Here is a 25,029-nt window from a genome sequence, read left to right as displayed (position 1 = left end):
TTGTATAGGACAGCTTTTGCTACGACCATCTCCAACGTCCCCGCATGAATACCCACACAGAAAACCCATCCCATGGGATGTGGCAAATATACCAAGGAGCGGATATTCCAAAGTCGTACGTGTGCTGACAGAGATTGACACTGTATTTTTATTTTTTTTAATAATATTGTGACTCACTACCATCTGTGAAATAAGGTTTCTACTAAGAAATAGATCACTAACTGAAATCTGCACTTTGGCACAAGTGCATATAGTGAGCAACTCTCCCCCCCCCCCCCCCCCTCGGAAAAATAATACAACTCGACGTTTGCTTTCAAACACCTCCTCGGTGTCAGCGCGTCTACCCTCTGTTCCACGTGCGGTGTGCGCGGTGACCTCCATGACGTCCCCCTGGTGCGCGGACAGTACGATTGCGAGCGCGGCCTCATGGAACTCTACTACTTTATTTGTGTTATTAGCCGTAGCTAGTAAAACGAGCTTCGGCTAATGCGGGAAAGCGATTCAACACTTACCTCTGTGGATGTTGTTTTCTCTACTTGCATAGTGTAACTCTCATCGACGGTTCAAAATAGCGGACAGCTCAATGACAACTACGACAACAACAACAACAAAAAAAAAAAAAAAAAGGAAAAGAAAATGGAAGCGGAAACCAGGAAAAGCATGTTACACATGTCCAAATCAGTCATGTTAAAACTATGGTATTTTAAAACTGCCGCATATATAGAATTTCCCTGCGCAGGATGCTTCGCTCACCTTCACTAGTTTAGCGCCATTATTCTCAACGGGGGTGAGAAAACTCTGAGGTCTCACTGAAGCAGAAACCAAGTTTCAAGTTATAGAGGGTCGAGACAAGTAAAACCCATGTATAGCGAAGTAAAACATTAAATTCACGGTGTAGTGGACGAGGCAATTAAACGTAATACAAACTAAACACAAGCCTCATGAGGCCCACTTATTCATTCAACTGAATGCAGTGCGTTCAAATTTCACTGCCATCATTTAACATTATGGTATGGCGGGAAAGGCCCAAAGGAGCGAAAACGAAAAAGAGCCGTCAAGCGAACTCGAAGGAAGCTTGGGACCTCTTAAGAATCGGACATTGGGACGTTCGAAAAAGGTCAATAGGCAAATAGCCTTTTCAATATTAACTTAATTAGCTTAGAGAACCATCTTCAGTATTTCCGTTGTAATTGTTTGAGTTTTACACTACGCTTCTCGAGGTGCACAGGAGCAAGGCGCGCTCATATTTGGTGACTGTGCTGCATAGACCATAGCCTACGTCGCAAGTACGACACCACAAATTCCTTCAGTTTAAGTACTTTCCTTTTGAGTATTGGCATCGAGGCGGAAGACCAGTCACAAGGACTAGCTCCCATATAACTATCTCAACAAGCTAGGACTAAAACTATAACTAGTGCAATGCCAACTCCTGCTTGTGAAATCACGTCACGTTAAGGATTGCTGTTCGTGCTTGTCGTCGCCATGCAACAGACCAAGACTGCGGAGAGTTGCGTACGGGATAACGGCACGAAAGAAAGTAACGCTTAGTAATGAACAACGTACCTTCCATGCGTTTCTTCGAATAGCACAGACGAATTTAGCCAGCGTCTTCCGAACTCCATAGCACCGAGGACTGCTCTCTCCCTCTGTAAGACTCTGCGAACACCCGCTCGAACGAGGCTTAGAACGTGTGACGTCCCCCGAGCGCGACCGCCGTGTACTGCTATGCAGCGCGCAATCCACACTTGGTAATTTATCTCTACGGCTAAGAGAATGAACTGTCGTCTATCCCGGATTGGAACGGGGGGTTGAAGGAGCGTTTGAATGGTGCCCCAGCGAATCCGTGGAACCCCATACAGCTCCTCAACTCTGTGCCACAAAACGTCGGGAACGAGACACTCATGAAAAGCGTGCTGCGCAGTTTCATGGCTAGAACAGAAAGGACATCGAGGCGAGGTGAGACCATAACGATGCAAACGATCCCTGAGCGGCAGGACATCGTGCGCAAGTCTCCACTGCAAACTTGCACGACGAGAATCCAACCATCCTGCAGTAGCGTAGCGCCACGCGATCTGACGCGGAACGGATAGCTCCGGTACACTCGTGGGTGCCGGAAGTAAGCCCAGCAGGGACACATAGAACCGCCTCACTGACCATGTAGAAAGATCAGCATCCACGTGGCTCTCGCGGAGGCGACGGACTGATGACACGTACTCTTTTAAGGGGGGAGCAGTAAACTCTGAGCGCGGCCTATTCTGCTGGAAGGAACAAAAGAAACGAATCTCCGGGCCAAGAAGGTAGTGCAAAAGGGATGGTTAGGCTCACTCAGGGCATCAAAAATTGCCTTTATACCTAAAGCAAGGCACTTCACTTTTACATGTGGCACTCGCAAGCCACCAACATCACACGACTGGTACAGACGCGCGCGCGACACCCATTCCACACTGTTACCCCATACGAACTGAAAAGCAATACGGGTCACAGTAAGAAAGATCTGGCGTGGCGGAAGCGATATGGTACCATGGTACCAATACTTGCTTAAGAACCACGACGCCGCTAGCCGGGCCTTACAAGTAAGTGGAAGAACCAGACCCTTCAATTCACGGAGTACGGGAATGCTACGCTGGTGAATGCGCATCCACGATGATACTGCGATTCCCCGACTATTGAAATAGTATCCCAGTATGCGTAATTCAGTTTTAACTGGTATCCCGAATGGAGACGCACAGGAGGGGACTGAATTGATAAAGAGCGCTGCACTCTTATCCCTGTTTATCCGCGCGTTCGATGCTCTACCGTAGGCCTCCAGGATGGCTAACACTTGACCTATCGCGTCCTCACTGCTAAGGATCAAGGATAAGTCATCTGCATATGCAAACAACGGAAGGGCTACGGAACCTTGCAGCTGTAGCATGCGAGTACGAAGCGAGGTTGCGAGAGCTTCCAAGAGCGGGCTAAAGACCATGGCATACAAAGCAGGAGATAAGGGACAACCTTGTCGCACCCCCGATTTGATGGAAAAGGTATCAGACATTCCCCCGTTGACTCCAATGCAGGCAAAGGCCTCAGCATAGAGAGCCCTTATCCAAGATACCACCGCGCGATCAAAACCGACAGCTCCCAACACCCGGTACATGTACTCGTGGTTCACTCTGTCAAAAGCTTTGTTCTGGTCAAAAGACACCAGCGTTGCCGACTGGTGGCGACTATGAGCCCAATAAATCGCGTCTCGCAAAGCCTGAGTGTGAAGCACAAGGGACCGCCCAGGGACGGCGCAGGCCTGTGAAGCAGGGATGACAGAACCCAGGACTGGAGAAACTCGATTTAGAATTGTGGTAGAAATGATCTTGTAATCTGTATTTAGAAGAGATACCTGTCGGTAGGCATTAGTGTCACGACTCCGTGTGGGATCTTTGCAAAGCATAGACACTATACTCTGCCTCATGGAAGGGCAGAGGAGGCCGGTAGCTAAGCAGTTGTTAAATAACTCGGTCAGGGGGCGTCGAAGTACCCCCCAGAAACACTTATAAAATTCAGCAGGGAGACCATCGGAGCCGGGAGACCTACCAGCTCGCAAAGCCTTAACATCTGCCGTATACTAATCCTGAGTAAATCTGGCTGTACTCAGAACGAAGTCTTTGGACTCTGGCAAAAAAGTCTGGTGTGCTGCATCAGGAGGTACCACCAACTCGTACAGGGCGGAAAAGTGATCACGAAAGAGTGACCGCACGGAGTCAGGCTCCGTCAATACTGACCCATCACTCGCCAGTAGCTCCTCGACAGTGTTTCGAGGGTGGCGAAAGTAACGGCCAAGAAGAAGACGAGAGCAACATGCTTCTCGTGACCAGCGTTCGACCGACTGCGAAGCCGCGAACTGGTCCCAGGCACGTAACTTCAAAGAGGTGATCCTCCTGAGTACGTCCTGAATAGCGTCGTCGTTTCCAGAGCCCCTCGAACCTGGGTGACGCAAGATAGAGAGTACTTGCCGGAGGTGCTGTATCTCCTCCCGGCTCTCACGAGCACGTCTTGCCCGCCACTGGCTGAAAAGTCTCGCGGCTCCGAGCTTCGTCTGTTCCCACCATTCTGGCGAAACAACAGAGACAGCGCACTGACTCTCGAGCCACAGTTTGACATCATTACGTACCTCCGAGTCACTCAACAGGGAAGCAGCCAGCCTCCAACAGCCTGATCCAGTGCGGTAACGCCGAAAGCCACCAAGAACAAAAAGAACCCCTTCATGGTCTGATAAGTCCCCAGAAGGGCAGACAACACACTCACGCATTTGCGAAGCGATGCCAGAAGAAACATAAAAACGATCTATACGGCTATGTGCACCACGAGAGTTTGACCAAGTGGACTGGTACTGCCCATTGTTGAGGTGCAGAAAGGCATCTACAAGTCCAAGCTCGTTAACTAAGCGAGAAAGCTCTACGTTAACTGGTCGACGGCTACTCACATGCCGGTCAATAACGCAGTTGAAATCTTCCGCAACCACAACATTAGAGTTTCCTAAAAAGAAACAATCAAGGCTCCGAAAAAAATCGGCGCGCTCTCCGCGACGCGCAGGCGCGTACAGATTAATAAGTCGCAACAAAGTTCCTCCCACGTCTAATTCTAGTGAGAGAACCCGACCATCATTGTCACGGTCATTGCCACACCTGAGCGATGCGGCGATGCTTTCCTTTTGAGCGACACGCTTCCATAGGACGTCTGGGTTTTGCTAGGAGCGGAAAGTTGAACCCTTGTGGCATTTTCTCCTATTTAGTTGGCCTATCTCACGGGTGTGCGTTATAATAGACAAGTCTGTTCCCTGCTGCCAACAGAGAATGATTCTGACACGGAGTGTAGAGCTCACATATCGTCCTTGAATCCCTCTTTTCCGCTGCCTGTTACGTCATCGCATGAGCACCGACTGACTTCAGCGAGTCACTTCCCCCGAACCCCCCAGTCCCGCTCGCTTTCACGATGGCCAGGTCATTGCGTGCGGCCAGCGGGATACCCCATGAGGGGCTGCATTGGATCGTAACCCCATGCCCTATAGCGGTAGAACACTGCGGCGATTGAAGCTAATAATGTTTGGGGGATGGCAGATGTCCATCACCATAATGACCTCTGGTTTTCCTTCCGTTAAAATCGGCGATGGTTGACGAGCAAATCTTGATCACTTGGCGTGGAATGCATCTCATTGTACTCATCATGTGAAATCCTTTTTTTACATAAATTTTATGTAACGCCTTTGGAAATATAATGAGAGGATGAGTAACGGGTCGCCGCTCAAACTACATTTTTTAAAAGTTACCAAATACGACCGCCATCACGAAAGATCAGTCAACTTTTTGCCGGAAGGCAATGCAAAGTTTGTAACCCGAGACACATGGCGCCTGGCGGGAAGTATCCCCTCTTATAGCATTGGACGTTTAGTTGTGATGCTCTGTTTATGTATATTTAATCATTGCGCAGGGAATCGACACTCAATACAATATGTATGCCGAGAGCAATGAAAGCAGACAAGCGGCAGCACAATCCGAATGGAACTGCAAGATCTACAAAGGACTAGCAATAGCATCAACAGTAGTAGGGCTTGGAGTGACTAGTGTCAGCGCAGCCCTGGCTTCTGGCACCGTCCGTGCAGCTATCGGAGGCGCTGCCGAAATTTCCTCGAATGGCGCCCTGAGTGCGGCTGCTCTCGCAGTCGTCGGTGCTGCAAAGGCAACTACCAAGAATTTTACTTGAAAGACCCGAAGGGTTGGAAGGGACCTTGCGGTACCTCTGAACACTGAATAAAGGGACAAACACAACACATAAGCTTCGCACCTAGTGTATTATTATTCCATTAAACAGTAGTAGTGATAAATGGCCAAATAAATACCAACACGATTATTCCTTCCTCTCTCTTCCTCCACCTCACCCCAATATTTTAAGCTATATTTCAACCCAGTGCCAATTTTTCAGGCTTTAATTTTTCGACTTTTTCATTTTAAATCGCTCATACACGAATAAGAATGCAATTTCCAATGGTAACATATAAATTCCAATCACCAAATTCAATTTGAAAGTATTATAAGTAGAGAGAGATGAGCAAAATATTACAATATTCTGCCATTTTCCATATCACTATGCATGAAATGAAATGCACGTATACAGGAGTACAGCCTGTCAACTAAGTTAATGATTCAAGTTATTATTATATTATCAATCATATATTACATACAGGGTGTCCCAGAAAATGTGTCATTGAACTTTGTTAAAAAAACTACGCAAAAAAAAAAACACGCCAAAGAACGATGCGGTCAATGCCATTTGTTCTTACTAGGTTTTTGCCACCTCCTGATACGCATGTCGTGTAACCTTAGTTTAATTAGGTACAGTTTTGGGAACTGAACTCGGAAATTTGCTAAGTAAAGGTCACTTTTTAACCCACCAATGTGAAGAGCGTACCGAATTTACTCAAACTAATGATAATTACAGGTATATTGAGCAGCTATCGTATCGGAAAAGATAGCCGAAAATCATGCTCTACGGAGCTCGCAGAGGATAGCGCGCGATGAATTTTTCAGCGGAGTCATTGTGAAACCGACGAAAGGAGGTCGGAAATCCAGCTCACACCGGCATGGTAGAAAGAGATAACATAGACATAGCTTATCGCATCCGGTCTCGGCTGGGACCATACCTTCCATCTCCCAATTTCAGGAACGGTCACTTTTCTACTATCACTCTATGGGCTAGGTTTCCCACCTCCTTTCGTCGGACTGACAGCGATTGCGCTCAAAAAGCCCTCGCGCGTTATACTCAAGTGCCTCGAGAAGCAGGATGTTCGGCTATTTTTCCCGACAGGATTGATCCTGAATATCACTGTCAATTATCATGAATGTTAGCAAATTCAGCACGCTTTTCATGTTGGTGGGGTAAAAGAGTGACCTTTACTTGCCAAATTTCCGAGTTCACTTCGCAAAAAATAACATAATTAAACTCTGGTTACATGACATACACATTAGGAGGCGGCAAAAACCTAGGCTGCGTTCCAATACCTCGCGCCCGCGAAGCCGCCTGACTAGGCAGCTGAGAGACCTGCTTGTCACTATTGGAACAGGCTTGCCTAGCCGAGGCGCCTGTGGCGCCATCTCGTTGCTCACGCAAGAAATGCGTAAGGCGCAAGCGCAGCAGGTACTAGCGTTTCCCGCTGTCAGCCATCCCGGCTGTCAGATGGTCAGGCGTATAACTAGACTGCATCGATGCGCACTAGGCGGTAGCCGACTGAATAGCGGACTTGGCGAGATTTGGAACGAGACTTAACATGGCGGCATTTCCGGTTAGACCGCTAGGCAGTCGACTAACCGGGGTATTGGAACGCAGCCGTAGTAAGAACAAATGCCGCCAGTGTTGCCAAACTGTACAGCGGAAAAATAGCTGAAATACCACTAAAAAGTAGCTGAAAAGTAGCTAAAACGCAGGGGAAAGTGCTAAAGGTAGCTGAAATTTTATAACGTCCCTCTGAAACGATTTCTTAAATTTATGGTGCTCTGAGACAATTAATCTGTTTGATATGCAGTTTTAGAATCGAAGCCAGGCCATGCCTGCGCACAAAAACAAGCATCAGAGTATCAGTGCATGTTTGGAGTTCGCCACCCAAAAGTCACCACTCTCACTCTGAAGTTTCGCTGTTGTCTCGACGATAACCACAGCTTCGAGGCCGCTGTGCCACTGCACTCATGAAATGAATAAGAATGGAGTTTATGTTTAACGCTTTATTACCAACGCAAGTTTTCGGCAACAGATTGCAAATTGCAATCGCCAGAAGGCAAGTAACACAGGCATGAATATGTACGCACACATTGATGACTAGAGATGCACGTGGTGCCGGAATGAAGACGACAAGGTTCAAACTTCGTCAACAGTTGGGCAGTAGAGTCAGGTAGAGTAAGAAAGTTTTTGTTTGGCCGATATATTGCGAATTGCAAGTGTTACGTACATTGAAGGAGGTAGATGATATTAGAAGAACTGCAATCCAAGTTGCCAAGTAGTCTTAACGTGTGAATTGGTGCTTTGAACTGTTTGACATGTTATTTAATGCCATTAATTTGCAGATCTGACATCTCTTGATTTGTTGATCTTAGCTCTTTCTAGCCTGTCTTACAAATTACGACTACGGCGATATGTGACGCGTTGTGGGTCAGGGAATACTGACTCCATGCGTTCCGACCGTGAGAGAACGGAGTTATGGCGTTTTACAATGACATTAATGTTAGGAATGTTGTCATGAAACGATAAAGTGACATTTATTAAATTTGACGACTGCGGCTTGGTTCCCCTGGTAGAAAGGAATTGGTGATCGGTTTACTTTGCTTGGGAAAGCGCGTCCTGGACTAATTTGGGCCGATAATTTCGCATGACCAGAGTATTCTCAAGTTGACTAAGGTGCTCATCCAACTTATTCTGCAGTATCGAAGTGCTTGGCTGTATGACATCGGAAGCTTGGTATGTCGGGGGTGGCAGCCCAAAGGTATTGTTGGGAATCCGTAGATTTGCGGAATAGGTCGGTTGTAATTTTCCCGTTTTCAATGTTCACCTGTACATCTAAGAAGTTGACAGATGTCCTGGAGTAGGTATGAATGAATTTAATGCTTTGGTGTAGAGAGTTGAAGCTATTGATGAACTCCAATAGATCATCTTCGGATTGAGGCCAGATCATTAATATGTCGTCTAGAAATCGCTTGAAAAGGAGTGGTTGTTTTTCACTGTATGTGAGAAATGTTTCCTCTAGTGATCCCATAGAGATGTTTGGATAGTTTGGGGCCATCTTTGTTCTCATAACAGTGCCGTTCATTTGGATGTAACGTTTTTCATCGAATTCGAAATTCTTGTTGGTGAGTATTACATCTAAGAGCTCCCATAAAACACATACATCTCTAGTCTCTTTCCGAATAGCGCAAATATGCGTCCTAGCAGCTTCAATTCCGTCAGTGTGAGGGATGTTAGTGTAGAGAGAACTAACATCTAAGTTTACAAGGAAACACGGTACCAGAAGTGTGATATCTTGGATGGCGTCAAGAAAATCGTTAGTATCCCTGATGTATGATGGTAATATAGGGGGTATATCCTTAAGGAGATAGTCAACAAAACAGGACATATTTTCGGTTGCGGTACCATTGCAGGATACTATGGGTCTTCCAGGATTACCTGCTTTGTGAATTTTGGAGAGCATGTGGAGCCTACCGGGTGTGGGATCTCTAGGCATAAGGTATTCTAATAGGTCTACATTGAGTGTACCCCTTGCTTTTAGGCTGTTTAGTGCCTTAGTTTAGGACTATGCGTGTGGTAGGATCATCCTCCGGTTTTCTGTAGATTTACCGCAAGTTAATTGGCGGTTGCCTTCATTGACATAGTCCGCCATGCCCATGACAACTGTTGCACTCCCCCTTGTCCGCTCTCTTTGTGACAAGATCGTCACGATTTTCCAGTTCTGCTAAGCTGTGTTGTTCTTCCCTAGCAGGTTTGATTATCGTTTTTGGCTTTGGAATTTTGGTAGGCCATAAGGATATCCTTCTGCACTGCTTTGATATAGATGTCTAGAGCTTTGTCACAGTTACTATCGGGGGCGACTTTTGATTTTCGGATGTTTTACATCATGCTTTTCGGAGCAGCGGACCACAACGAGCGACGACTTTTTGAGCCCAATCGATCTCAGTCCGACGAAAGGGGGTTCCAAAGCCAGCCCACAGAGTGATGGTAGAAAAAGTTCCTAAAATTGGTAAAGGGAAAGCATTATCCCAGCGAAAGTCGGATGCGATAAGCCATGCTTGTGTTATCTCTTTCTGCGATGCCGGGGGTGGGCTGGGTTTCCAACCTCCTTTCGTCGGACTGACAAGGATCGCCCTGAAAAATTCAGCGCGCGCTATCCTCTGGGAGCTCCGTAGAGCACGATGTTCGGCTATTTTTTTTCGATGGGGTAGCTCCTCAATATGCCTGTCAATTATCATTAATTTGAGTAAATTAGACACGCTCTTCACATTGGTGGGGTAAATATGTGACCTTTACTTGGGAAATTTCCGACTTAAGTGCGCAAAAATTTACACAAACTTGCGTTACACGACATTCACATCAGGAGGTGGCAAAAGCTAGTAAGAACAGATGCTGTTGCCGCATGACTGTAGGTGGTGTAGTTCTTTTATTATAATTCAATGACACGTTTTCTGGGACACCCTGTATATATTACATATCAGTATATTATATTATGTTTCAGTAAACCAGGACACTCAATCACCATATCTATTTTCATCATTCACTCACGCTTTGCTTCCCAGCGGCTCAGGGAAGAGCGCGAATCTTATCTCATTCATAAATTCCAGTGTCAGATAAACGAATATCCCGGAATCCTTTCTGTTATCCGCAACTTGCATTCCTAATCCAGCACAATACACACGCTCTTACGCCTCTTCTCAGGCTCACAGGTGCCCCCCCCCCCCCACCCAAAGTCCTGCTGGACTGACTCGGTCATTCCCCTTCGACTTAGTCACCAACCTATGTTTGTCATGACAAAAGCGCATGCGCTGCTCTCTTTCCCTTCTACATAACCCTCTCCCATATATACAGTTTGTTCTCGTCACCAAACCCCGGTCCCGTCGAAGGCAGCGCTGACTGCCGAAACGTCGACCCCCGTCACTAATTGTTACTTGACTCGCCTTTGTGTTTTCCTGTAAGCTCTTTGTCTTCTTCTGATTTTTCCTATTTATTTTATTCTCGTGGTCAACCGCCATCTTCAGCTTCTAATATATACAGGGTGGGTGTAGATAAAGTAGCCCCACATTTTTGCACATAGCGCGTTCCCAGCAGGACAGTGCATTTATGCGGTACAAATCGAGAAAAAAAAAATGGTAACCAAACTCAGCGCAATGAAATCGTTAGCAACGTGAACTTCGCTCCGTATATCTCCAATGGGGCATTGCCTGTAACACAGTTGCATCACCCTACCGCTAGGGGTGCCACCTACACACAAACAAAACGATATATGGTACGCCTAGCGGTAGCTAGACTCAACTGTGCCGTGACCGGCATATTGACTTCAGCGTAGGAAAATCGGGATGCACGGAGTGCAACATTTGCGAGGATAACTTTTTTGTTACGTGGAGTTGGGTTACTACGATGTTTTTGTGCGTTTGTACCGGATAAATGCGGCATCCCGTGCGACAGGAAGTTCATGCGGTAAGCAAGGAACGCCATATGTGCAAAAATGTGGGGCTACTTTATCTGCACCCACCCTGTATATATATATAGGACAAATAGGATAATATATCAGACGGCTACGAAGTTGAATAAAAGTGAAATAAGAAGACGTGGACTACAGATTACAGGAACGTTAACAAAAACTAATTTATATAATGGGTAATTGAGCACATATATTAAAAAAGAATGGTCGACGTTTCGACAGTGGCACTGTCTTCGTCAGGACAAAAGAGGTACAAGGGTTGGATATTGCTTAAATAGGTTCCGTGAGTGACGTCACAATCGGTGTATGTATGCCACGTGGCGGCGCCTGACGCCTGTTTGAACGGTTCAAAAAATCGTACCGCGGCACGAAGAAATCCGCGATCAATAGAATCAATGCTGTTTCCTGTAGTTCGCAAAACTGTTGGCTAGGAGTGTGGTATGTGGCAAAGTTCAATTTTAGCTGTCTGCACGGTTTCCTTAGAAGTCGGCCCAGGACGTACATTCCCCATGGGTGACAGTCGTGACGTTGCCCACCTCTGTGAGGACGACAACAGCAAGCCCTTTCAGCACCATCACCACCACCACCAATTTTAAGAGTGTAGTCCGATCGAGATTGTGAATTCATTTCGAATATTAGGTGTCCACGTTTCTAAGAACATGAGTTGGATTTTTCAAGTTCATTACGTAGTGCTTCAGTAATCCAAAGCTGTGCGTATTATCTCAAGATGTCGTTCATTTCTACCCTTAAAAATCCTGAGTCAAATTTACTTTACCCTGTTTCAAAATCGACTGAGTAATTGTCTTTTAGGTGGAGGCAGCACAGCGTAAACTAATTTGGATACCCCTATCTTCGCACTAACTATGGTATGCAATTACTCTGTTAAAGTCCACCGCAGCTACTTAATCAGTTCTCTAGCGAATGTATCTCCATTAAAACATGTAACAGGAAAAATGTTCGGAACTGTTTTTCTCATTGAAGAGATGTGTTGGATGTACCAATTGTAAACAATACTTTCCTGTCGTTTCGTGTTATTTACTTTGATATCATTGTAAATTACAGTTACTGTTAGTGCTGCAAACTCTCTTATTTGTGACCTCCTGCAGCAGTTGATGTTTATGTTCTTCCATAAGTATGTGCCTGCTGGTGAAGTTGGGCGGCAGGGCTCTGCAGGTTGCCCTTTGGCAACTTTTTTCTTTGCCGTCCTGCCATATACAGTGGTAAAATAATAATAAGAATAAGAATAATAATAATCAACTGAAGTCGTCGGCCAAGATTGTAAAAGGAATACGTGCACGCCTTTCTTCGTCATTAGAGGGCTGTGGCATACCAGGCATGGACTCCGAGTAGAGCCGAAGTTGACGTTATCAGAGTAGGAATGGGCAGGCGCGATGGTCTACTGGTCTACGTATGAAGGTCTACGGAAGAAATACCGTCCTACCGCGTCTATGGACGACGGGCGGGAGGCAAATCGACACTCGTGCTGCCACACTCTGAGTCCGCTCAGCAAGTTGGCGACGGCAATAACTGCAACATTGTTCGTTGAAACCGAATAAGAATTTTTCTCACTGTGGGCTTTATGATCTTGCGAGTACCTGAGTGGTAGAAGATAGGTTGCTATAATCCGGGACCATCTGCTATCGGTGCGGTCGTTAGTATTCGCGACAATCACCCCACGACGATAAATTACGCGCGCCTGCGCGTAAGTACTGTTTGGGACACGGTTGTCTAAAATCTTCAGCCCGTGGCGGAGCGATACCCTATCGGCGATGTCGCGCACGAAGGAACTATAACGATGCCCTTCCCGAGGGGAGGCTGCGCTGAACTGCTCTCCCTAGCAGACGACGCTGAAAATGGAATGGTACTCTCTCACGATAGGTGGCGCTGCGTGGCCTTACCTCCGAGACTGTAATGGTATGGTTCCTTCGTGCGCGACTTCGCCCACAGGGTACTGCTCGGCCAAGGACTCGAGATTTTAGGCAACAGTGTCGCCAATAGTACAAGTGAAAACATGCCTGTTAAAGCCAAGTGTATCCCAATTATGCTGGTAATTCTGCGAAATGTAATGCTAATCAAGTGAAGGAGAAATACCCAGGCGAAGAACCTTCACTATCTGAAAAAGAGACAAGACAGTACGCCCTTAAAATTTTCACATGTAGAGTTGAATTAATTCAGTTTGGGCAATGGCTCGCTTTAATGGCTCTGGATAATACCCATATGAAAGCGTTGATTCTGGTAAGGATCAAGTATATTCTTTATCTTGAAGTGAAGGGCCGCCTGGTCTTCTCTCTCTTCCAGATCGTGAAGGGTTTTTGGTGTTTCTTTTTTTTTTTTTTTTCTGCCTGATTCGGATTACAACTGGCACAATCTCCAGCACCATTCGCATATAATTGGCTATAATAAACATATTTTCATTTGTGCTTTCTCTGTATGTCTATTTTGGCATGTGCATGTAGCGGTAACTTGGAAGCGTAGGCGAGCGTAAATTACCACGATGGGGTGGACTTATCGCGAAAGTGGGTAACAACCAACCCGGTAACATGCGGTCCCCTATTATACCAACCTATCCTGTACTACTAATCTAGTTTGGCATTTGGTCATTCAAAATGATGCGGTTCATTGCAACAACATGTGCAAATAGCTCGTACCTGTAACGCAGCCAGAGTGTGGTTTGACTAAGCTGGGTAGTTTCATTACTAATCGACAAACAGGCTCCGGGCACCCTCTTCGATTTTTGCACAAAAACTATACGTTGTGCACTGCACAAGTAGAAGCAAAACAGGGCAAACCCCCATCTGAGTCTGATTTCCAGTAGCGAACCCAGCGGATTTTGACTGGAGCGACCCGCGGCCGAGGATAGGGGTCTGAGACGCGTGATGGTATCCGGGAACGATGTGTGGGGTGGATACGGTAATGTTTGACACCGCTGCACGATTAACTTGCAAACTTGAAAACAACTTACACACTAAATAATAATAACTACATATTAAACAAAAGGTATGCCCTGAATTCCTCTGCAGCTAACATCATAATGAGGGGTACTTCGGAACGATCGGTGAAAAAATCGCTGCACGTTGTAGTTGGTGCTTAACGTCCACAGTGTATCTGCCATCAGCTTTGTTTCTTTCTCGTGTGACGAATTATGCCTTAAATAAGCGAGCAATCAATCCGAAACAGGAATGAGGAGAGGAGTATCAAAACCTTTCCCTTCCGAAGGCCAATGCGCACGCCACCTTGCATGGAGCGGACAAGTAGCACCACCACACAGGTCGTAGCCGCTGCGTGACATTCCCGGAACAAAACAGTGGACGAAGATTGGGGATCTATCACTCAGACGCAGATGGAAAGAAACTGTAGTGCTACTGAACACTAACGAGACCAGGCAACAACATGGCGGTGGAATTGCCAGGTCAGAGCGAGAGCTCGGGGTGAGCGAGGCAAGGCCATTTATTATTCGCGCCTTGATGTGATGGTGCTGGCAATGCCGCCACAGGGCCTCCCCCCTAGCCAAGCGCTGCAAGCTGGCGAATAGAAACGAGCTTGGGAGCCCAAGTGACTTGTCGGGGCGGTCTGAGTCGGGGAGACAGTCAAGGAGGCGACGGTGGGGGAAGAGTAGTTGGAGTAGTGAGCGGACAGCCTGTCGTGGAGGGTGAGTCGTACTGTAGCTCCACGGAGAAGGAGGGCGGCAACGGTGGTACAGCGTCGACGTAAGGCAACAGTGTCCTCGCGGCCGTTCAGCTGAATGGTGTAAGAGTTGGGTGAACGGCGCAGCACGAGATGAGGGCCTGTGTAGGACGGTTGCAGGGGCTTCCGTACAGCGTCACAGCGCACAAAGACGTGTGTGCAGGAGGCGAGGTCGGGATGCTGGAAGGCCGAGGACACACGCGAGGGCCGAGATGTTGCTGGGCGAAGGGCGGCCATAGTACGGCGGAGCCGCGAAACGTAGTCAGCTGGTGAGAGAGCAGTGCTGCCTGGCAACGGGCAAATGAGATCTCCGGGGAGGCGTAGGGACGTGCCGTATACCATCTCGGCGACGGCGCAGCCTATGTCAGGTTTGAAGGTGGAACGGATCCCCAGTAGCTCTCGCTCTGACCTGGCCATTCCACCGCCATGTTGTTGCCTGGTCTCGTTATTGTTCAGTAGCACTACAAAACAATGGTCATCTGCTTCAGTGAGAGTCATGAAACAGCGCCGAATGGTATGACTAATGCACGGTGACGTTGGCCGAGCAGAGGAAGGAAGAAGTACTTCCATCGGGACGGTCGGTGGGAGCCAGACTTTTTCAAATTTCGAAAGTCGTTTTTATGATTCCACTTTCGTTTTCAAGTGAGTCATTTCACAAGTGTGTTCAGTTCGTGTAAATGATTGTGGGAATACCGCATGTAGTGGCACTGGTGGAATTCTCGATGTAGTTGAGTGCCAGAGCCATTGCATAGAGCTCGGAAGCAGTCGAGGACGCACGGTGTGATAACTTAAGATACCCTTGAACAGGGAGGTTCGGGATCACGTAAGCACAAGCAGACGCTGTTGCCGTGCTGGGAGCGTCTCTGAATACTGCCATTCGGTTGCTGTACTGCGTCATCAGGTCCAGACTGCACTGACGGACGACGCACCTTGACGCAGGTTTATTGTCGGGAAGTCCGGGACCACCGTGCTGACTACAGGGGTTTGAAAAGTTCATAGTGACTACGCTGTTGGACCGGTGCCATGTGCGCTGAGATATGATTCTTATATGGCATTACTGCGTTATGAATGCTTGAAAAAACGTCGTCTTTGAATGGCCGAAACTAACGTCTATAGCGAAACGAACGTAGCGACGAAAAGACTCTGTTTCACGTATCGCCTGCAAGGGGGGCTCTCTAACCTCTGCTATGGCTCCGTCGTTCAGAGTTGCACGTGGTAGTCCGAGGCAGACCTTTACGCTTCGAGCCAATACGCTGTGCAAAACTTGCTCAGATGTCGGACACAAGCCATGGAGTGCCGACAAGTGATACCCTAGCATCTGGCGAATCAAGGCAGAGTGGAGCCCAAGCATCGCAGCACAAGGTGACCCCCACCGTTTGGCCTGCCACAAACGTCAAGACGTTAATGCGTGAAGCAGCCTTTTCACACGAAGGCTCGAGACCTCTGCTGACCAGGAGAGGCATCTGCCCAGCACAACACCCAGAAACCGATTGGAGGTGACTCTACGCACTGGGTTCCCACCGATAGTGAGTTGGAAGCCTGCAAGATTCTTTCTAGTAAACGGCAGGACGACTGTTTTGTCCATGGACACATTCATGGCACGCTGAGATAGAAAGTTCGCCACTATCTCTAGCGATTCCCGAAGCCGACGCTGTATGGCTGGCCATTGCGTGCCTGACGACCACAAGCAGATGTCACCTGCGTACATGCTGATGTTCACGCGGCGGGGAAGCAAGCTCGGGAGTGAAGCCAGTACTAAGCTAAAGAGCAGGGGGCTCAGAACTACTCCTTGCGGGACACCCGATGACAGTAGGTGGTGGAGACTCGTTCTAGTGCCAGTGCGGATAAAGATCGACCGCCCCTCCAGGTACGACGCAATCCACCGAAGAGGTCGCCCGACAGCAATCAATATTCACAATGGATGCAACACGTGGGCATGGCTTACAGAGTCATAAGCCCTCTTGATGTCTAAAAAGACAGCGGCAGTTAGCTAGCCATATCCACGCTCGTGCTCAATGCTCGATACCAGGTCAAGAACGCAATCCATTGTGCATCGGGATTTCCTAAAACCGGCCATCGCTTGAGGCAGAAGTGCCTTTGCCTCTAGATGCCACTCTACCCGGTTGATGATGGTACGCTCTGTGAGCTTACACAGGCAGCTTGTCAGGCTGATGGATCGGAAAGAGTAAAGAGCCATGGGCGACTTTCCAGGCTTCAGGACAGGCACTACTGCTACACCCTCCAGCTGTGAGGGACTCTGCCCTCCCTCCAACTCTCATTGATAAACCGTAGGAGAACGTGTAAGGCTGCAGGACCCAGGTTTGAAATCGCTCGATTCGATATTCCGTCGGGGCCAGCAGAAGTACACAGACGGGAAGCGCGCAGCGCCGCAGGTAGCTCCAGCGCCGTGAAGTCCACGTCCAGCGGAAAATTTTCGACTGAGGTCCTAGTATCAGTGTCCATTTTAACTCTCTCAAGAGAGATCATATGCTCGGGAGATGATGAAGCTGTTGATGGCCCTAGGATCACTCTGCAGAAATCGTCGGCAAGGAGAGGCTCGTGTACGTTGTGATGCATCGCTAAGGCTTTAAAGGGAGACGTTTGCGCCACTGGGGAGCTCAAGGATTTCCCAACCTGCCATATTCGAGTCGTCGCGGTATTGGGTGACAGGGATGAACAGAACGATCTTCATGCTCTACGAACCAGTCGCTCTAGATGACGACGGAGCAGATCCCTGATACGACAAGCTTATTTGTAATCTCTGAAGTCACCAGTCCTCTGGAAACGGCGTTCGGCCTTCCGGCGAATTGCTCGCAGCCGGTAATACTCCACGTCGACGACAGATCGTCTGGCAGGACCTGGAATCGTAGTTGTTGTCATGGCTTGGCACCCTGTTATAATCAAAGTGAAGTCATCGAAATTCGCATCGTTTTCTAAAGTAGAAGTTTGAGACTCCGCCTTCGCTGCAAACTCCCTCCAGTTTGTGACACGCAACCTCCGGGTTCCACTCGTTAAAGACAGTAGAGTAATGAGCACAGGAGCATGATCCCTTCCCATTAGATCGACGTCGGCAGTCCAACGCACCGAGCGTGCGATGTCCCTCGAGCACAGGGAAGGGTGCAAACAGCTTGAGTAGGAGCGCCTCCGAAGAAAGGTAGGAGACCCAGTCGTTCAGAATTAAGATTCCCAGCTCCTCAACAACCTTCTCAAGAAAACGACCTCTTCCATCAGTGTAACTGTAGCCCCAGGATGCGACGTACGTGCGCATTAAAATCCCCGCATTCCATAAAAGGCAAAGGTAGGCGGGCGAACAGGTCTCGCAGATCTTGTTCGGCAATACGAACATGCGGCGACACGTATACACTGGCCACAGTGTGCTTCTGATCCTTGATACGTACCACGCATACCACGTATTCAAGGTTCTCATGAACCGATGACCTTACCAGGGTATGCGGCAAGTCCTTCCGCACACATACCATCGCCGGTCCATGGCCTGGTTTCTGGGACTGGTGTAGGACGTAATTTGAAAGCCTAAACGATACATCCACTTTGGGCTCAGGTAACTGCAAAATCGGGAACCCATGGCGGTGCACAAAGTTCCGAAAATCGCCTGCTTGAGACTTCAATTCGTTGCAGTTCCACTGAAAAATCGTAAGTCCATTACACTTATAGGCCATTGCTAGCGGCTGATGACCCCTAAGGCAGGTACCTTGCGAGGAGTGGCTCAAAAGCTAGCACGGCCTGAACTTCGGGAGCTCTTGCAGATTCCGGCTGGCCACGGAGAACGACGCGAATTGCTCCGAAAAAGAGGGGCACAAGAGACAGCGGCAAGTCCACAGATTCCGACGAGACGGATGGCTTTTAACTTCAGTGTCAGAGCTAGTTGAGCAAGACAGCGGCTCCGATGCAGGGAGGTGATTCAGGATGATCTTCGAAGACGAAACCTTGCTGCATGAGGGTTGCACCTGCGTCGGGCTGACAGTGCGTGGTGCAGCACACCAACGTTCCGTGCGTCCCCGGACTTATTGCATTTTACCACATCGGCATAGGATGATGATGATGATTCGGGTTTTTATGGCGTATGAGCAACTAAGGCTATAATGCGCCAATACTGTGATATATGATCTCTTTACCAGTTAAAAGATAACGATGAATTTAAAACTGATGTAAACATAAAAAAAATATATGTGAATTCAGATATCTCTTAGGTATCCAGTGTCCCTAAAAAACTTGTAAACTCTGCTAAAACTTACAAGCGGCTCATCGCCCAGCAAAAGGGCTGGGTGAAGAGGAATTCTATACTGGTAGAACTCAGAAAAATTACTTTGGCGATGATGTTCGTGGAGAGGGCAGCTGATGAGAATGTGAAGAATAGACAACTGCTCAGCACAGGGCACACACTGAGGTGGGTCCCTCTGGAGAATTAAAAATCCATGTGTGAGAAATGTGTGGCCGATACGCAGACGAGACATGACTACTTCATAAAGCCTCTCTTTGAAAACTCCTGCAGGCTTACCTACATTGCACTTGATCAAATGTAATTTATTATTTGTCTGTGTGTCCCAGTCATGTTGCCATTTTAAGTTAATTGCTCTACGCAAGGCAGACCTCAGATCCTGTGCTGGTACGTCAAAGGGGGTTATGTCACCTGAGAGTGCGTTTGTAGCCGTTGTGTCCGCGAGCTCGTTACCGGGTATCCCGACGTGGCTGGGCACCCAGCAAAGTGTCAAGGAAAGACCTGTGTTTATTATGCGGCTAGACAGGTGTTTTGCTCGCAGAACAAGGAGGTTTTTTGGTGGTTGCAGGCTACATATAGCCTGCAGGCAACTAAGTGAATCAGTATACACAACTGATGACCTGATGGAAAGTCGTAGTATATGATTAAAAGCCAAGATTACGCCATACACTTCTGCGGTAAAAATGGAAGTTGTGTTTGGCAATCGATGCGATCTACAAGATGTGTCTGTAACCATTGCACATGAGACACCGGTGTCCGTTCTGGAACGATCTGTGTAAAATGCGACATGGTCCCCAAAACCTTCTTTTATAGACAGAAACTCTTGCACGAGTACGGCTGTGTGAGTTTCGTGTTTCTTGTACTGCAATAAAGATGTATTGTGTTTGGGCGGTGGTTGCCACGGAGCAATCATCCCACTAGTTCCTACAGGCGTAGAATCGTACTCTGAAAAACCGTGTGTTTCAATTTCCTGCAGGATTCGCAAGCTGAAAGGAGGTGTACATGACGGTTTGTTAAGAAATAACTGTTTGCAGCGTGTCTGAGTAACACAAGAGAAAGCTGGGTGCTGTGGATAACTTCGTACTTTTAGTGCATATGTGGAGGCATGGTAAAATCTCCGCCTTTCTAATGACCACTCGTTGCACTCCACATAGAGACTCTCGACCGGCGATGTGCGAAACGCTCCCAAGACCAGTCGCAGTCCCTGGTGGTGGACAGGGTCTAGAGCTCTCAAGACGGACTTTCGTGCAGAGCCGTACACGACAGATCCATAGTCAAGCTTGGAACGGATGCAAGATGTGTAGATGCGACGCAGAACCTCACGGTCTGCACCCCAGGATCTATGTGACAAGATTTTGAGAATGTTCAGCGATTTCCCACATTTACTTTTTAGGTTCCTTATGTGAGGGTTGAAAGTGAGCTTGCGGTCAAAAAGTATACCCAGGAATTTATGCTCAGATTTGACCGTAATATCTTGGCCATTCATTTTAAATTCTGGCTCAGGAAACATACCCCTTACTCTTGAGAAGGGTACGCAAACCGTTTTCTCAGGCGAGAAATTAAATCCATTCTCAGATGACCATTTTGCTAATTTGTTCACACAGAGCTGGAGTTGTCTCTCACATCTTGAAATGCTTGTAGACGAACAAGATATCTGAACATCGTCAACGTATAGTGAGTACATGACGGATGGCGGAATAGCGTGCACAATAGAGTTCATTTTGACTATGAAGAGTGTGACACTCAGAACGGAACCCTGTGGGACACCGTTCTCCTGAATAAAAGAACGTGAGAGTGAAGTGCCCAACTGGACTCTAAAAGTTCTGTCCTGTAGGAAATTTGCGATGCAGCGGAGCATACGGCCGCGTACACCGAAATTGTACATGTCGCGAACGATACCATATCGCCATGCTGTATCGTACGCTTTTTGAATATCGAAAAATATGGAAATACAATGCTGTTTTCTGACAAACGCTTCCCTGATGACAGTTTCCAGCCGCAGCAGATGATCAGTGGTTGAGTGGGCGGCTCTAAATCCGCACTGATACCTGTCGAGACATCCATTTTCTTCGAGGAAGTACATCAGGCGGTAGTTAACCATGCGCTCGAAGGTTTTGCCTAAACAGCTTGTAAGGGCTATAGGCCTGTAGCTACATGCGTTGGAAGGATCTTTCCCTGGCTTCAAAAGTGGAACGACTGTCGCCACTTTCCAACGAGATGGGAGTTCACCCTGATTCCAAACTGAATTGAAAAAGTGCAGAAGACCTTCTAGTGATGTTTTTGATAAGTGCTGCAACATGCTGTACGTGATTCGATCTGGCCCTGGTGCTGTTTGTTTTGGAGACGACAGAGCACGCAGCAGCTCCATCAAACAAAATGGTTTATTAAAAGCATGTCTGTCATTGGTGCCATATGTAATTTTGAATTTCTCAGCATCATCTTTGACTTTTAAGAAATCCCTAGTGTAGTGAGAGGAGGAAGAAACACTCTGGAAGTGTTCTCCCAACACATCTGCTTGTTCTTCTAAAGTTTGGCACACCGTACCATTCCTCTCCAAGAGAGGAATAGAGAAGCTTGTGTAACTGCCCTTTATTTTCTTTAATCGATCCCACACAACCTTAGTTGCGGTATTGCTATTCAAGGAGGAGACAAAACCCTTCCACGATTCACTCTTTGCTTGTCGGCGTGTCCACCTCGCTTTTGCTCGAGCTCTCTTAAACGCCAGTAGATTTGCTGGGGTTGGATACCGCCGGAACTTGCCCCAAGCTCGGTTCTGCTCTTTTCGTGTATTTCCACAGTCCTCTGACCACCAAGGCTTGCAACGCCTGGGCAGTTGACCTGATGACTGTGGAATGGACTTGGTTGCTGCTTTTACTAGAGTGTCTGTTACATAGTTATTTGCGTCATTAATGTTCAGCCCAAGGAGGGACTCTATAGAAAGTGTGGCTTCTTGTTTAAAAAGGTTCCAGTCTGCTAACTGTATCTTCCAACGAGGTGGGCGGGTTCTAATAGCACCTGATGGTCGATTTATCTCTAAAAGGACAGGGAAGTGATCGCTACCATAGGGTTTTCGTCCACTGTCCATGAAATGTCCTGAAATACAGATGGACTACACAGCGAAATATCTATGGCTGAAAAGGACTGCGAAGCAGCATTAACATGAGTAGCGTTTCCTGCATTGAGCAGGCAGATTGGCAAGGATGCTAATAATTTCTCAAACATTTTGCCTCGGGTGTCAACTCTGGAACAACCCCAGAGCAAATGATGCGCATTGAAATCTCCCAGTAGTAGAAAAGGCGATGGAAGCTGATTAATAAGATCCTCAAGCTGTCTCTGTTCGACCCTGACTGATGGCGGTAGGTATAAAGAGCATACCGTCACTACACGGTCAGTGCAGATCTGTACAGCAATGGCCTCAAGATTTGTGGAAAGTAGAACGTCTCTCGTGGGAAGTGTTCTGGCCGTGAGAATGGCCACACCTCCGGAAGCACGTGCCGTGTCTGTTCGGTCCTTACGGTAAACGTTCCACCGTCGGAGGTGGAAAGGGGTGTCTGGAATCAAATTTGTTTCTTGGAGACAGAAACAGACAGCATGATGTTTGTCTGCCAAATCATGGACATCATCAAGATTTTTCAGCAAACCCCGGCAGTTCCACTGAATAATGCTCTGGGAACCCATAAGAAATGCACAGAAGAGGAAAAAGAATATGGACTGAACGACTACTCTGAGGCGTAAAGACCTTGTGGAACAACTGTCCATGGATGCGGAGGGATTAAGGAGCTTGTATTCTCGGTGGAGGAACCCTTTGTTGTTGTTCCTTGGCTTTTCCTCCTCGTCCTCGGCCATCTTTTTTCCCTCTCTGTTCCTTGCCCATGGAAAGACTTGGTAGACTCGAAGACGACTTCTGAGAGCAGCAGTCGTCGTCATCGAGATCCATGCTCTGACTCGTGGTTTGGGACAAGCCCATGGCAATCCCGTCCCAAACGGAAGGGGATGCAACAACCTCCTCTGAGGTTAATATTGCATCTCCCTGGCTGTTCGTCTGAGAGGCCACTGGAGGAGAACCCTCAGTGTCCCTCTGTTTGTGTTGGGGAGTGTGGAGGGGAGCCCCAGAGGTCTGGGTCTCCACCGATACTCTGAGTGGTGCCACTCCCCTGCGCACCACATCAGAGAAGGTTCCTTTCTTCTGGAACGCCAATTGTGCCTTTGCTGCAATGTATGTAATATTTTGCTCAGTTTTCAGCTTGAGGATCTGTTTCTCCTCCTTCCAACAAGGACATGATCTGGAGTAAACAGGGTGGCTACCCTTGCAATTGGCACATTGAAAATCATTGCTGCACGACTCTGACGAATGGTCTTTGCCGGAGCACTTAGCACAGACGGGCTGCCCACGGCATACCTGAGAACCGTGGCCAAACCGCTGGCACTTGTAACAGCGACTCGGATTGGGGATGTAAGCCCTCACATTGCAACTGAGGTAACCGGCCTTGATTGTGTCTGGCAGCTTGTGGAGCTTGAAAGAAAGGATTATGTGCTTTGTTGGGATTTCTTTCCCATCCCTACGCATGACTATTCGCTTTACAGCTACCACACCGTGCTGTTGTAGGCCTTCTTGGAGTTCCGATTCCGAACAGTCAAGAAGATCGCTCTCAGAAATTACTCCTTTAACAATGTTGAGACTCCGGTGTGAACTTACTGTGACAGATATCCCATTGATGTTTGTCAGTGAAAGAAGCGCACTGCTTTGCTCTCGCTTTTCAACGTGGACCTGGATATCTCCAGAGCCCAGTTTCTTGGCATTGTATTCTTTACCTATCAGTTGTTCAAGTGCTTTCGCTATTACAAAAGGAGATACCTTTGACAGTGGTTTTGTGTCATCATTAGAGTGGACAACCAGAAACCTTGCAAACCATGGTTCGGGTGTTGAGGTATTTAGATCAATTTGCTGGTACTCGGTGCGGAATCGTTTCCGATTCCGATCTCGGGGTTTTAAGGAAGAGGAAGCCATAAAGGTGACAATACAATTCGATGCAAGGGTCCTGCCGCCCACCACGGAGCCCAACCAGGGGACCGCGTTTGACGCAGTAGCAGGTACGCCTACACTATACCCCAGTGCAGCTTCTGGAGAGTGAAAGACTGCCCAAGGTTGACCCTTGCCGCCAAAGAAGGTGAAAAGAGGAAAAGGAGAGAAAGAAGGAGACCAAGGAAGAGAAAGTGATGAAAAGGGAGATGGCGACTAGCTGAATAATCCTGGCCGGGCCTTCCAGGACCGCCCGACTATGGGAAGCAGGGGCCAAAGCGGTGTGTTGTTTTCCCGGAGGGGCCCCGAAGGGTCCAAACCAACCTCCGAGTCCACTCAACCGCCAGGATCCCCGTTTCCCCAGACACGGGAAAGCCATGCACAGCTATACGTGGGGGGTCTCCCTCCTGCGGCGACCCAACCGTCAGTGCAGGAGGGGGCTACTGCGGCTGCTGCTGGGCGGTGGGGGCGCCATGTTCCCGACGCCGGGCATCGGCATAGGACTTGCAACCATTAAGGGCAAAGTAGCTTCGGCAAGGTGTCACGCTGAGCAACCTGCTGCTGCTGCGCCAGGGGTTTCATGTAGTCTGAATTCGAGTTGGACGTTTATTTATGTCTCATTGATCCATAAATGGCTTTCTGAACGTGCGCAGCTAAGGCTGCTCTGGCCACCTCGATGAGCGGTGCAGCTCTCAAAATCATGCGAATCAGAGCACATCCTGCAGCGACGTGCCCGGCGACACTCACCAGCTATGTCGCCGAAACGCTGGCAGTTATAAAACTGTACGGGAGGAGCCACATATTCGCTGACAGGGTGACATGTGAAGCCAAGACGCACATCAGCTGGCAAGACTGCTCCAGGATGAAAAGTGTGGAAACCTAGGT

The 25,029-nt window shown here is 48.0% G+C and overlaps 1 protein-coding gene across 1 annotated transcript in view; it reads left to right on the top strand.

Moving 5' to 3' along the window:
* The window catches only part of LOC135367504 (atlastin-1-like), a 79,788-nt gene extending 74,055 nt beyond the window's left edge, over window positions 1-5,733 (top strand). Inside the window, exon 7 of the mRNA XM_064600804.1 lies at window positions 5,461-5,733. Coding sequence (XP_064456874.1) covers window positions 5,461-5,733 — 273 coding nt within the window. The remainder of the gene's footprint in view (window positions 1-5,460) is intronic.
* Window positions 5,734-25,029: the final 19,296 nt, after the last annotated feature.

This window comes from Ornithodoros turicata, chromosome 8, assembly GCF_037126465.1.
Source record: "Ornithodoros turicata isolate Travis chromosome 8, ASM3712646v1, whole genome shotgun sequence".
Taxonomy (NCBI): Eukaryota; Metazoa; Arthropoda; class Arachnida; order Ixodida; family Argasidae; genus Ornithodoros; species Ornithodoros turicata.
Note: the sequence above shows the minus strand (reverse complement) of the source record. Positions and strands in the feature narration are given on the sequence as shown.